This window comes from Somniosus microcephalus, chromosome 4 (assembly GCF_052327205.1).
Source record: "Somniosus microcephalus isolate GS21.2 chromosome 4, FLI_Smic_1.0, whole genome shotgun sequence".
NCBI classification, from domain to species: Eukaryota; Metazoa; Chordata; class Chondrichthyes; order Squaliformes; family Somniosidae; genus Somniosus; species Somniosus microcephalus.
In genome coordinates, this window is record NC_140990.1 from 238,862,848 (window position 1) to 238,878,520 (window position 15,673).

At 47.1% G+C, this 15,673-nt stretch overlaps 1 protein-coding gene across 1 annotated transcript in view; it reads right to left on the reverse strand.

Annotated features, from left to right (window-relative positions):
- Positions 1 to 15,673, reverse strand: part of itga4 (integrin alpha 4) — a 198,921-nt gene that overhangs the window by 99,316 nt on the left and 83,932 nt on the right. Inside the window, exon 14 of the mRNA XM_085985973.1 lies at positions 5,879 to 6,033. Within this exon, the coding sequence (XP_085842099.1) occupies positions 5,879 to 6,033 (155 nt within the window). The remainder of the gene's footprint in view (positions 1 to 5,878; positions 6,034 to 15,673) is intronic.

Genomic DNA, 15,673 nt, shown 5'->3' on the forward strand with positions numbered 1-15,673 from the left:
TGAAATACAGCTGGCAGTGCAGACTGCCGCAGAATGAACGCATGATGACTGCAGCCAGGATACTGGATAGTGACTATGGTCACACACCAGCTGGACGTTAAGGGAGTGGAATCCCTTTCAGTTCTGGTGCATGGCAGAGTTGACATGAGGCACACGCAAAGCAATGTGCGTGCAGTCAATGGTACCCTGCACCACGGGGAAGGCTGCAATCCTTGCAAACCCTCGTGCTCACTCCGCCTGCTTCTCTCTGGCAAGTGGAAATGAAATGAAGTTATCTCTCTTTACATAGAGAGCCTCAGTGACCTCCTTTCTGCAGCTGTGCACTGCAAAAAGAAGGCCTACTAGTCCACCATGTCTGGGAGCAGCTGGTTTGTGCAGAATCCTTGAAGTCAGCAAAAAGTACTTCAGCACATGCCACACGACTCCCTGTACACTTCTGTAACTTGAAACAACTATGGAAAGCACCAAAAACATGTAGAATTGTAGCGACAGCCAGAAGAAATAAACCAGCAACTAACCTGTAAGTAGTTGATGATCCCTTTAAATAGCACTGGTAGAGGATCCTTCATGCCGCTTAACGCATTAAGAGTGGGCATCATCTGGTGCGTGGGGCTCCAAATGGCAGTGCTTGCATCAAATCAGCGTTACACGCTGATTGACGTCATGATCTGCCTGCTCTGCATACTTCTAGTGGATGTTAAATGCGCGCACACTAGCCCCTTTACCATGATGGCGTCCGGCGCACTTCACGTCAGAAGTATGTGCGTGCCACGGACACCATTTTGGAACCCTAGGGGCACTCGTAGCGCCTGACCGAGCCCAATTTCGTCCCCATCATATCTAAGTTCAGTCTTTTTGGGAGAGGCTGAGGCCTTCAAGTAAAAACTTTAAGAAAGGTATTAAATGACACAAAAGACAGTTCAAATGATAAATGTAGTCATGTTATTGTGAAATATGCATTTTCTTAAAAGTTTCTGAACCTTTACTTTTGACATTAGGAATGTCAGTTGCCGAGAGAAAATATGGTAGTGAAAAACATTTTCAGAAAGCATTGTGAGCAATTTGTAGGCCAGATTGTGCAATTACTATAAAATAGCAGCTATTGCATGTCGCACAGCGTGACAGCCTTAACATTGAAATAGCGGATCACAGCACCACTTCATGGAGTAACAGGAACTTATGAGCGTTCAACCGTATTCTGCACATTAGAAATTTCAGTTATTGAGAAAATTAACGGCAAAAGAATATTTTTTTCAAGAGCATTTTGAAGTTCGTTCAACAAACCATGATGGTAAGATGTAAAATGCATCTAAAAATGCAAACATTATAAACGTTTACATATTGGCTTTCAATATTAAATGATGACATGAAAAGTGTGACTTAAAATTGTGACATAGGAAATAAGGTTTCTGGATAGGTAGTGACATATACTAGATTGTTACTATACCAGACAATCTCCTGTGGCAATGCACACAGTAAGTCGAAGAATATGATCACTTTCGTAGCGGTCTCTGATGCCTTTGTGTTGCTGCTTCTGTCCTTCTTCTGCTTCTCTCATTCTCTTCTGCTAGTCTCCCCATAAATATTATTTTTGTTTCTCTCTCTGCCCTCTTCTGCTTCTTTGTCTTTTTCTTATTTCCTTTGGAGTATAGATATGATATGATATGGTGGAGAAAGAAACCACCAATGCCTGGAAGCTGCATTTGGGGTGAGGGTTGTGGGGACAATGTGGTCCTCCGAAGCTTTCTTCACATCTCCTTCCTCAATAACTCATGCATCCCCCAATTCTCACTTCCATCATGTCTCCTACCCCTTCACCTTCCCAATAGCCATTCACCTTCCTACCACCCCCTCCTCATGAATACTCTTACATTTATCCTTTGAGTTACCCATTCAACCCCTGAATGCACCCCTCCCCCATTTTCCCTGACTCTCCCCATTTTTAATTTTCCATCCATCTTCCCCATTTTCACTTGCTGCCCAAGAGTAGGTGGTAAGAGACCAGAGGCCTCCTCCGCCTTAATTATTTCCTCTCCTCCTTCCCCCTCCTACTCGCCCTTCCTATCTGTTTCCCTCAAAGAGGTATTGTTTGCTTTCAGAATTCAACATAAAAATAAATCACATTAGAATGAAGGAGGAAACTGTCTGTCTGTTTCCACTCTATTTGTGTCTTGCTCTCCCGCCCCCCCAGCCCGGCCCCATCTCATAGTCGTTAGAAATTAGACTTTGCCTCACAGGTGTAAACAATTAGACTTGACCTTTTATAACTGCCACGAAACACAGGTGGAGAAATTTAGTTGGCCTCAAAAATTCAATTTTTCTTTAAAATTGAAGTCATAGTACTGTACCACTTAGATTTTTTTCTTTGCCCTACCTCACCCTCCTGAAGGCTGATGCTGGGCCACTGTACAACCTTTGGTAACTCACCCAAGTAGCTATTTTGCATCCATCACCTGGGCCTCATTGGTGTCAGCAGGCTATTCACTGCAGAAGTCATCACAGCAGGATCCAATCCAATTTTCCCCTGATGGCTGCCAACCTGTGTAGGGGTCATGATCAGGAGTGGGAATCCTGGTGGATTTTTCCCTTCCTTGCCCAGGTGCATGGAGGCTGATTGTAGCACATTAAGTCTCAATTGCACTCTGTAAACTACTGCTCTAATAGCTTAATGTATTAAGTCTTGCTTGTGCTGAATAAAGTTAAATCGCAGTCACCAATACGGGTCAACGTCGAATCATTCGGAATTGGGGTCTCTCTGGGTTCCTTACAAATTAAATTAAGATTATTTCTCTTTCATCCCCCTCCTTTATCTTTTGCTTCTCTCTGTGCCCCCTCTTAATACACTTTCTAAAGTTTATAGAACACCAAACAGAAGCTACAACTGATGAGTAATCATAAAAATTATAAATTTTACTGTAATAAAGATTCTGAAATTTGCCCTCTAGCTTTTCTTTAAATAATTTTGTAAAACCTTTGATTAGAAGCTTCTAGAAGCTAAAGAAAACTATCCCATTAGTGCAGCTGACTGAATGGCACTGATGCACTGAGAAATTAGACACACTGCACATGCTCAGATGGCAAAATCCAAATTCAGCTCAGAGTTACAGCTTTAGGCAAAAATATCCAATCCAAACCCAGGCTTTGGAGAGAGGCTGAGGCCATCAAGTAAAACCTTTAATGAAGGGACTGAAAGTCACAAAATACAATTCAATGGATAATTTAATCATGCGATTGTGAATTTTTCAATTTTAAATTTTAACTTTTTATTTCAACCCTTATTTTGAATGTTAGAAATTTCAGTTAATGAGATTAAAAAGGACAGATCAGCAATACAACAACCATAACAGGGTGGTTTTCCTGCCACATTAATGCAATACAAACCCAAGATTTTGAGTTTGATCGTACAATCAAAAACCTGTGTGCTTGGCAGAGCAATTTAATCAGGACAGCGGAGTGCAGCTTGTGTAATATTATCTCACTTCTATTGTTTTCTACCACACTCTTAGTGCAACCTGACCACCCATACATTTAATTCATTTAACTGAGTCATCTTGCAATTTTAGTACCTGGCCTTCCTAATCACCATTTCCAGGTGTTCTTGGCGCAGATGCTAAATAACAAAATGCAACATAGTATAGAGAGTATTATACGCGTGATGAAACATCATATATACATTCCATAATTTTCCCGAATAATGAGGAGAACACAGTACAGTACACTCACTGCCATTGCTCGGGTCAATAAAATATCCAATTCTCAATTAAATAAGTAATTTCTCAGACACTTGTTCTTTATATCCAGTTGTATTATAAGCTGAGCGTTATTCACACATGATTAATATCATACTTGAAGTTGGATACAGAAGGAAATTATATAAAAGTTCCCTGACTTCATTAATAGTGATCTGGGCATTATTTTGTCAGTAGTTGTTACTTTCAGAAAAGTGCTGACAATTATGGAAAATTCAAGCCTTTTTCATTGTGCAGGACCACATAGTCAAAATGGGCTTTTTAAACTTGCCAATCAGACAGTTCTCGCAAGTTCTGCAAACTACAAACAGATACAGTATTGAACAATGTCACTTTATTCGATTTAAATAGTCTGTGAGATTCTCAAGAAATACTGAAAAATCATTATTGGGCTGTCGTCTTTGGTTGACTTTTTTGTTGTTTGCATCAACAAAATTGCATTGTACTGATTCATCTGTTATGGCACACAATTTTGTTAGTGGGTCATAATTAATAAAAATGGGTAGTTTCCTTTTATGAACAAAGAGGAAAATATAGCTCTTTTGCAACAAAAATGTAAAAAAAGAAACATTAAAAAAAAGTTGAAGTTTAGCAAATTATAATTCTTTGTAATCATCTAATTTGTGAAAGATATAACTCAGTCTTTAACAGATTAGTGTTTGAAGACTGTTAGGCCTAGAAATTGAGTGGGCTTAGCGCCCATTTTGCGGCGCTAGAGGGCATTGCGCTGGACTTACAGCCGGTTTTGAAATTGACTAGGGCCCAACATCGGCGTTACACCGGTAGCGCTGCGCCGGCACCGATGACGTCATCGGTGTGCGCAGCGTCCCGGTTGCCGTGGTGACGGGCCCCAGCGCCGAAATTCAGTTGCGGCCGCCTCGCCCGTGGCAGCCGCAACTAAGACTCTGGCAACAGAGTCTTGCACGACTTTGCGCCGGCGCATAAAGGTGGAGCGGCGGCCGGCCGCTTTCCCGCCGGCCGCCTGCCCGCACCTCCCTCCCCGGACTCCCCCACCCCCCCCCCCGCGGAACAGATGCTTCTCGGCTGCGAGCCCGGCACTTCCCCGAGGTGCCGGGCTCATTTTTGTGGCGATTTAACCGGCCAGCGGGCAGGTGCAGGCAGCTCCTCCTTAACTGAAGGAGGAGGTCTGCACTTCCCGAGCCTGCCGCACCGCATCGGGCACCGCAGCGCCGGAATAGCGCCGCAATGCGGCGCGTAGCGCCAGTTTTCAGGCGCAAACAGCCTTCAGTAGCGCCGGCAGCCGTTTGGGCGCGGCGCTACTGAATTTTTGGCGCGCACAGCGCGACTTTGCACCGGCGCTAAATTTCCGGCGTTAAGCCCCGGCGCAGCGCAAACTCAATTTCTAGGCCTTAATGTTGTAATTTAATATATACAATTATTTTTATACCATTTTGTTGGGCCACTCTACAAATTTTTCAAATCTTAAAAAAAAATTATGACTGCAAATATCGTAGAACATACATTTTAACTAAATAATAAGCAAAAAGATTTAAATATTTCACCATTTTGGCTCAAGGGGCCTATAACTTATTGTGAAACAGCATCTTCAAACTGTTTAAAATCTAGACAGTCACTAATTAAATGCATAAAGTTTTTATTTCAAGCAATTCATTTGTATTTCTGAACAGCGTATAAAGAACCTGATATGGAGATTATAGAATTATACATTTGTAAATTAGCAAAGAAGCTTTCTGAAATGTCTTAACATTACAGAATAATTTCAGGAATGATAGAAGTAAGAGAAATTTAAAGCAATTTATTGCTTTCAAATAGAAAGGATGGATCAGAGAGCAAATGTGTCTCTCTCCATTTACTCAAAGGTTCATAGCAACCCATTTATTTCTTTGCTTAAACTGATATCAGGTCCTTTTGCTTTTTAAGTTAAACATTAGTTTCCAGATATCAGTAATGTCCAACAGCAGAACATGAGTAAATCGCCAGAACTGCTGCCAACTATAATCTAATATTATCACATATATGTCTCCTGCAGCAGTGTCTCAGTAAAATTGATGTTCAATTCCAAAAGATCATAATATAAAATCTGATGAATTGGAGTTATTCATGTGTAAAGTTCAACAACCACAATGTACTTGTACAAGTGTACTTACCTATGTGACCAGGAATCTTCTTTCCTTTGTGACCAAAGCAGACAGTAACATTGATACACACAACAGGCTGCCCATTCTCAAAACATTCTGTTTTTGTATGGTTGATTGAAGGAGGCAGTCGCAGGAAGGCTTCAACAACCACAACAGGCCTGCTTCTGCAATGCATGGAGAACATAATTATCGATCAGAATATACTGAAATTAATAAATTCTGTTTCCCTGATTAAAACTGGAGCAGTAATTGAGTAAATAGCTTGCCACAGCTCCTTCAAAACACTGAATAAATAACTTTAGGAAATGTATTAGATCATTGCAAATAAAAGATTTGTTTACTAAAAGATTTTGGGAGAGTTCTCCATGCCGATTTCCACATAATTTTGCTATTTTTAGTCTGTGCAGTAAGATGCAAGAAGTCTCTCTTACACAGCAGGCTGGACAATGAAAGCTGAACAGAACTAAATCCTGTAAATCAATAGGGAGCTGCAATCAAGAGCTATTTAAGCAACCTGAAATAGCACTGTTAAAGCAAAAGCTAATTGATCATTTACCACATTGCTGTAGTTTTGGGCATTACTGACTGAAAAAGCCAATTTGTTTGGCCAGGGGATGAAAGCCATTCTGCAAGCACTTGGGGAGAGACAGACCACACTTTAAAGAACAGATGGCTACTTTCCCAGAAGTGCCTGATACACCAGGCATAAGAGGAGGTAGGTTAAAGCAGCCAACACCAGTCAGCCATCACAGTCTCGGACGTGGATGGCCTACCTGCAGACCCCTGGCATTGCATAGCACAGAGAGGGCTAGAGCAACTAGAATCCCAGCAGGCTGTCAGTAAACCCTGCAGCCAGCCAACACACTTGTTCCTTCCACAAAGGGATTACTTAGAAAGAGTGGCAGGTTAGGTGTCACACATCAGAAACAAAATACATGCATCAAGGGGCAGCATTATGCCAACTCAATCTGTCAACATTCACACACTACATAATAAAAGAAGCAAATGCCCTGCAATTGACTTGAGCATTGTGCTGAGTATTTATTTGTCATTGCTTACAATATAGCAGCACAAGATGGCAATAAATGGCACTTGAATAGATGAGCATGAAAATGTAGGACAAGAGGCTTGGGCACAATTACTTAGCAGATGTGGTTTGAGCCTTTACAAAATGGTATAGCATTGGCACTCCTTAAATGCCATCCTGACCTTGCTGCATTGTTGGTACAACTGTTAATTGCTCACTGGCATTTTCACCCATTTAATTTGGCATGGCTTTGCCACTCTAAACATCAATATGCATGCAGAGGCTTCATTTCAGGACAGTGAAAGGAGAATGCAGCAGACAATAATTATTCTGGAAACCCTGGGGATGGGTTGTTCTGTAGCTTTCCCCAAATAGTCCATACATGTGAACTGGTGCTTCAAGATACCAATGGTCTAATAATTTTGGTTGCAGCATGTATTTTGTTTCAACTGCACTTTACTTCTGTCTATGTTGGCGTATGGAGCCATGGGTGCATAGGACAACTTTGATCTTTCTAATGCCATCCTTCCATTCTTCATTCCCCTTAAAATGGGGGTAGGATGGATCATTGCCTTCAATTAAAGGCATTGTGACAGTTTCCAAGGAAGTAGGCATTGACCTGCATGTGCTGGTAGTCACATACTATGCCCACACTAAAATTTTTAAAATCTTTGTGTCATACAATACCAGGTGCTATATACATAGGCCTAGAAATTCGGTGGGCTGCGCCACCAGTTAGCGCCTAAAGAGGGCACTCAGTGGCTTTAGCGCCACTGGCCACGCCTCCCGTGATATTTAGCTGGGGCGCTAATGGCGGCGTTAGCCTGTTGCGCTGCGCTGCCACCGATGACGTCATCGGTGTGCGCAGCGCCCTGCTACCGCCCTGATCGCGATATTTGGCAGCGACCACCTCTGTAGCGCCGTTCGCAAATGGCGCCCGGTTCATGGGGCCTACCTGTGGCGGCAGTGGCGCAAATGAAGGTGGAGGTGCGGGGCGGCCGTTTTTTCGGCGGCCGCCTGCCAACACCTCCGTCCCCAGCCTCCTGATCGCCCCCCGCGGCATTGCCGGCTGTTTTCCGAGAGCCCGGCACTTCTCCGGCCCTGTATCAATCCCCAAACTAATCCCACTGCCCCGCTCTCCCCATAGCCCTGTATCAATCCCAAACTAATCACACTGCCCCACTCTCTCCCCATAGCCCTGTATCAATCCCAAACTAATCACACTGCTCCGATCGCGCTGGTGCAGGCCCCTCCCCCTTAAGAATGGGAGGAAGGCCTGTAGTACCGCAGCGTGCCGTGCCGCAGCGTGTGGTGCTGCGGCACGTAGCGCTGCGATATTCAGTTTCAGCACCCTAAGAGGGACGCAGAGCACCTCGAGCCTCGCCCCGTGTCCCTCTTGGGGCGCTCAAGCTGAATTTCCGGCGGTCGCAACTGCTCCGAACGCTGCGCTAAATCCGCCGCCCAGGCGAGCTTGGCGCCCCGTTTGCGGCTCCACCCAATTTCTCCCCCATAGTCTTTGTGGTCTCCTGGGCTCATGTCGATCACCTAAGGGAGTTGGAGACAAATTTTCCAGATTTTCTTTTTTCCTGATTGGCCTTGGTTTTTTCTTTGCCTTTCCCAGATTACATGAGTGATGGTGGCATGTGTATGGGTGGTTATGTGTACCTAATGGTGATGCTCCAGGCATTGCAGTTGTGTGGGGCAGGTTCGTTGGATCAACTGGTCTTTTCCTGCCCATCGATTTTGTATATTCGTATGTGGGGCGGATAATTCAACCCAGGGCCTTGAATGGCAATATGACTGCAGGGTTTTGACTCTCTGGACTCTGTGAAAAGTAACAGTTCTGTAGCTTTGCTGAATAATGCAGCTATGATCTCCTTGTGGGTAGCAAACTGACTGACACTATAGATGCCTCTGTTCTAGCCTGGAAGGTGGCATAAAAATTTAGAGCTGTGATTATCTTGATGGTTGGTAATGGCTTTCTTCCTACATTACAACAGTGACTACACTTCAAAGGTGCTTAATTGGCTGTAAAGCGTTTTGTGACGTACTGAGGTCGGGAAAGGGGCTATATAGATGCAAGTGTTTCTTTCTTACGTTTGAGGTTGTCTGCATGTCTTCTTGAAGCAGATGCTTAACTGAGCAACCTGAACCTGTGGCAACAGTACTCCTCCACCAGTGCCAGGCAGCTGTGCCTAAGGATGCAAAGCACAGGTTCAGACAGCACGTCTCTTGTGACATTTGGTATTCCTGGCCTTCTCTGTTCCGACTCATCCTCATCCCACGACTGATGCTGGCATTATGCTTTACTCCTACAGCAATTTTTATGCTTCAGTGACTGGGATGTTTGATTGGCTACCAATAGTTAAAACGGAAACTCCCCCTGATATAATGTAGTATATTATAAACTACATGCAGAAGTTGGAATGCAACACATAGAATCTTATTAATGACATGGTACAAAAGAACTTTTTAAAAAGTTAAATTCACAGGATAACTTAACTGCTGTGCACCTAATTTTCAGCGATTCGGTGCATAGATGACATTGAAGAAAGCAATGGTCTCTCCAATTGTGCTTTCATAATAAATTACAGTTCTTACACCTCTCCTTATTTAAACCAAGAATGCAATACTTAAGCCATGTACACTCAAAAATGCAGCAGTTGATTTGATTCCAGACATTTATGATGCTGGGTCTGCCAGAAATCTACCTGCCCTCATTGGCGAGCTGCTCGTTCATGTCAGAAAACTCAGGGGCAGCTCACCTCTCACAGAATAATGGTTCGGGCCTCTCACACTTTCTCATGACCAAACAGCATGGTCGCCCTGCCAATCTGGTGCTGATTCAACTCCCAAAGTTAAATTCAGCCCCGATGGGTCTGAAATTGTCTTAAGGCGCAAAGGCTGAGGAGCGAGGCGCTACCTCAGAGCGCTGGCGAAGCTCATGTGATGTCAGTCAGCAATGGAACACACACACACTGGCTCCGGACAGTTCTTAAAGCGGAGTTCTGACGAAAGGTCATCGACCTGAAATGTTAACTCTGTTTCTCTCTTCACAGATGCTGCTTGACCTGCTGAGTTTCTCCAGCATTTTTCTGTTTTTATCTTAAAGGGGAGGGTTGATTTTGCACTCCATCCACATCCTGCTCATTGCAGCCTTGAATCTCGGCCTGGAGAGACCTGTACATCAAATCTGCTGGAAAGAACAATGGAGAGACCCAGGGAAAGAGCTCAGAGTGCAGCACCCACAGTCTCTTCTAAATAGATACAAGGGCAAATCAAAATGAACCTGCAAAGTACTGCTCAGTATGCAAAACTCCTTCACACAGTGTTGAATCTCTCCAGAAGTCTCTCTCTCAGAATGCGTGGTGCAAAAATGTCACCAACAAAAAAAGGCAGGAAGTGGTCGCCTTTAAATAGCGCTCCGCCAGTCCCTTCCTGACTGCAAAACGCTCCCCTCAACCTGTCGTTGCTAGCGGCAGGCGGTAAGGCATGGGGCACCACTCAATATCCGGTCCGGGGCACTACCGGGGCGTTGCACACTCGACTGACGTCATGATCTGTCGGTGCAGGAGATCGTGGCGGTAGTGTTTAGCGCCGCTGCAAAATGTCTAGTTAATTTCGCGAGCGGCGCAAACATCGTCGCGCCCAGGCGCTAGTTGCTTTGCGCCCCATTAGCGCCCTCTTAAGGCGCTAACGGGAGGCGCAGACAACTGAATTTTTCCCCCTTTGACTCTTAACTGCCTTCTGAAATGGCCCAGCAAGCCACTCAGTTGTAACAAACCGCTACGAAACACAATAATAAGAAAGAAACCGGACAGACCACCTGGCATCAACCTCAGCACCAGCTACGGACACGGCAATGGCAATGGCACACCAAGCCCAGTCGACCGTGCAAAGTCCTCCTCACCAACATCTGGGGACTTGTGCCAAAATTGGGAAAGCTGTCCCACAGACTAGTCAAGCAACAGCCTGACATAGTCATACTCACAGAATGATACCTTTCAGCCAATGTCCCAAATTCCTCCATCACCATCCCTGGATATGTCCTGTCCCACTTGCAGGACAGGCCCACCAGGGGTGGTGGCACAGTGGTATACACTCGGGAAGGAGCGGCCCTGGGAGTCCTCAACATTGACTCTGGACCCCATGAAGTCTCATGGCTTTAGGTGAAGCATGGGCAAGGAAACCTCCTGCTGATTACCACCTACCGCCTTCCCTCAGCTGATGAATCAGTACTCCTCCATGTTGAACACCACTTGGAAGAAGCACTGAGAGTAGCAAGGGCACAGAATGTACTCTGGGTGGGAGACTGCAATGTCCATCACCAAGAGTGGTTCGGTAGCACCACTACTGACCGAGCTGGCCGAGTCCTGAAGGACATAACTGCCAGTTTGGGCCTGTGACAGGTGGTGAGAAAACAAAGACGAGGGAAAAGCCTACTTGACCTCATCCTCACCAATCTACCTGTCGCAGATGCATCTGTCCATGGCAGTATTGGAAGCAGTGACCACCGCACAGTCAGTGTGGAGATGAAGTCCTGCCTTCACACTGAGGACACCCTCCTTCATGTTGTGTGGCACTAACACCGTGCTAAATGGGATAGATTCAGAACAGATCTAGCAGCTCAAAACTGGGCATCCATGAGGCGCTGTGGGCCATCAGCAGCAGCAGAATTGTATTCCACCACAATCTGTAACCTCATGGCCTGGCATCTTCCTCACTCTACCATTACCATCAAACCAGGGGAACAACTTTGGTTCAATAAGGAGTGTAGAAGAGCATGCCAGGAGCAGCACCAGCCGTACCTAAAAATGAGGTGCCAACCTGGGGAAGCTGCAACACAGGACAACATGCACGCTAAAAATTGGAAGCAGCATGCTATAGACAGGGCTAAGCGATCCCATAATCAACGGATCAGATCAAAGACCTGCAGTCCTGCTACATCCAGTCGTGAATGGTGGTAGACCATTAAACAACTAATGGGAGGCGGAGGCTCCATGAAAATCCCCATCCTCCATGATGGTGGAGCCCAGCATGTGAGTGCAAAAGACAAGGCTGAAGCGTTTGCAACCATCTTCAGCCAGAAGTGCCGAGTGGATGATCCATATCGGCCTACTCTTGAGGTCCCTACCATCACAGAAGCCAGTCTTCAGCCAATTCGATTCACTCCACGTGTTATCAAGAAACGGCTGAGCGCACTGGATACAGCAAAGGCTGTGGGCCCCGACAACATCCCAGCTATTGTGCTGAAGACATGTGCTCCAGAACTAGCCATGCCTTTAGCCAAATTGTTCTAGTATAGCTACAACAGTGTGGAGTTTGCACATTCTCCCTGTGTTTGCGTGGGTTTTCTCTGGGTGCTCCGGTTTCCTCCCACAGTCCAAAGATGTGCGGGTTAGGTTGATTGGCTATGATAAAAAATTGACCCTTAGTGTTAGGGGGATTAAATACGTGGGGTTACGGGGATAGGGTGGGATATGTGTTGGTGTAGGGGTTACAGGGATCGGGTGGGATATGTGTCGGTGCAGGCTCGATGGGCCGAAATGGCCTCTATCTGCACTGTGGGGTTTCTGTGATTCTGTGAACACTGGCATCTATCCGACAATGTGGAAAATTGCCCAGGTATGTCCTGTCCACAAAAGCAGGACAAATCCAAGCCAGCCAATTACCACCCCATCAGTCTACTCTCAAACATCAGCAAAGTGATGGAAGGTGTCATCGACAGTGCTATCAAGCAGCACTTACTCACCGATAACCTGCTCACTGATACCCAGTTTGGGATCCGCCAAGACCACTCGGCTCCCGACCTCATTACAGCCTTGGTCCAAACATGGACAAAGGAGCTGAATTCCAGAGGTGAAGTGAGAGTGACTGCCCTTGACATCAAGGCAGCATTTGACTGAGTGTGGCATGAAGGAGCCCTAGTAAAACTGAAGTCAATCGGAATCGGGGGGAAAACGCTCCACTGGCTGGAATCATACCTAGCACAAAGGAAGATGGTTGTGGTGGTTGAAGGTCAATCATAACAGCCCCAGGACATTGCTGCAGGAGTTCCTCAGGGCAGTGAGCTAGGCCCAACCATCTTCAGCTGCTACATCAATGACCTTCCCTCCAACATAAGGTCAGAAATGGGGATGTTTGCTGATGACTGTACTGTGTTCAATGCCATTCACAACTCCTCAAATAATGAAGCAGTCCATGCCCGCATGGAACAAGACCTGGACGACGTTCAGGCTTGGGCTGAGAAGTGGCAGGTAACATTCGCACCACAGAAGTGCCAGGCAATGACTATCTCCAACAAGCGAGAGTCTAACCACCTCCCCTTGACATACAATGGCATTACCATCGCCGAATCCCCCACCATCAGCATCCTGGGGGTCACCATTGACCAGAAACTTAACTGGACCAGCCACATAAATACTGTGGTGACAAGAGCAGGTCAGAGGCTAGGTATTCTGCGGCGAGTGTCTCATCTCCTCACTCCCCAAAGCCTTTCCACCATCTACAAGGCACAAGTCAGGAGTGTGATGGAATACTCTCCACTTGCCTGGATGAGTGCAGCTCCAACAACACTCAAGAAGCTCGACACCATCCAGGACAAAGCAGCCCGCTTGATTGGCACCCCATCCACCACCTTAAACATTCACTCACTCCACCACTGGCGTACCGTGGCTGCAGTGTGTACCATCTACAAGATGCACTGCAGCAACTCGCCAAGGTTTCTTCAGCAGCACCTCCCAAACCCACCTTTTCCACCTAGAAGGACAAGGCGCATGGGAACACCACCACCTCCAAGTTCCCCTCTGATGCGCTATCAATAACTCAAAAGACTGAGATTAAGCGAGTAATTAACAGACTTTTATTAACAAGAGAATGAAGGTGTGCCTCGAGTGGTCGACCGGTCCAGAATACAGAGGGACTGTGGAGCAGTCACCTTTATACCTGGACTCGTGGGGGGAGTCAGCCGAGACATGTACAGGCATGTACACAGTGGAATACAAACAGTGGTTTATCACATTCACCCCTTGTTTAAAAATGAGTCCGGCGGGGTGAAGTGTATTAAAAGTTAGTGTATTGGAGTCTCTCCGGAGGTCTTGTCTGCCGCTGTGATCGACGTGGCGACGGCAGGGGTAGTGAAGCTTCCGGCGTTGAGTCCCGCGTAGGCTGGGGCACTGGTGTGTAGTCCTCGTAGGTGTCGAGCGGGTCGCGGGGCCCAGGCCCGCCGTCTGTTGGGGCTGGATATCGGGTCGTGGGGGGGGTGGTAGTGGGTAGTGGGTTACTGCGGCCCCCGAGGGTGCGAGGTCTCGTATGGAGACTGTGTCCTCCCGCCCATCCGGGTACGCAATGTAAGCATACTGGGGGTTGGCGTGGAGGAGGTCGACCCTTTCGACCAGGGGGTCCGTTTTATGGCTCCTCACGTGTCTTCTCAGTAGGACCGGCCCTGGGGACGTCAGCCATGGCGGTAGCAATGTCCCCGATGTGGACTTCCTTGGGAAGACAAACATTTTCTCATGAGGGGTGGCATTAGTGGCAGTGCAGAGCAGTGACCGAATAGAGTGGAGCGCATCGGGGAGCACATCCTGCCAGCGGGAGGTCGGAAGGCCCCTAGACTTTAAGGCTAGCAGGGCGGCCTTCCAAACTGTCGCATTCTCTCTTTCCGCCTGTCCGTTCCCCCGGGGGTTGTAACTGGTGGTCCTGCTTGTGGCAATACCCCTAGCGAGCAGGTACTGACGGAGTTCATCGCTCATAAACGATGAGCCCCGGTCGCTATGGATATAGCTGGGGAAACCGAACAGGGTGAAGAGGTCGTTCAGACATTTAATGACCGTGGCACTGGTCATGTCCGGGCAGGGGATGGCAAACGGGAAACGGGAGTACTCATCAATAATGTTGAGGAAGTACACATTGCAGTCGGAGGAGGGGAGAGGCCCTTTAAAATCAACGCTCAGGCGCTCGAAGGGGCGAGTGGTTTTTATCAGGTGAGCCCTGTCTGGTCTATAAAAGTGCGGTTTGCACTCAGCGCAGACTTGGCAGTTCCTGGTCATGGTCCTGACCTCCTCAATGGAGTAAGGCAGGTTGCGGGCCTTGATGAAGTGGAAGAACCTGGCGACCCCCCGGGTGGCAGAGGTCATTGTGGAGGGCCCGCAGTCTATCGATCTGCGCGCTGGCGCAGGTGCCACGCGATAGAGCATCCGGGGGTTCATTGAGCTTCCCGGGCCGGTACAAGATCTCGTAATTGTAGGTGGAAAGTTCGATTCTCCACCTCAAGATCTTGTCGTTTTTGATTTTGCCCCTCTGCTTGTTGTTAAACATAAACGCAACTGAACGCTGGTCAGTGAGCAGGGTAAATCGTTTTCCGGCCAGGTAGTGCCTCCAATGACGCACAGCCTCCACAATAGCCTGGGCCTTCTTCTCAACGGCGGAGTGTCTGGTCTCCGGGCCCTGGAGGGTTCGTGAAAAGGCCACGGGTCTCCCCGCCTGATTGAGGGTAGCGGCCAGGGCAAAGTCGGACGCGTCGCTTTCCACCTGGAAGGGGATGGATTCGTCCACTGCGTGCATGGTGGCTTTGGCAATGTCTTCCTTGATACGGTGGAAGGCTAAGCGGGCCTCTGCCGTCACGGGAAAAGAGGTGGACTTGATCAGCGGACGGGCCTTGTCCGCATAGTAGGGGACCCACTGGGCGTAATAGGAGAAAAACCCTAGGCACCTCTTCAGGGCCTTGAGGCAGTGGGAGTTCCATAAGGGGACGCATCCGGTCGGGGTCGGGACCGATG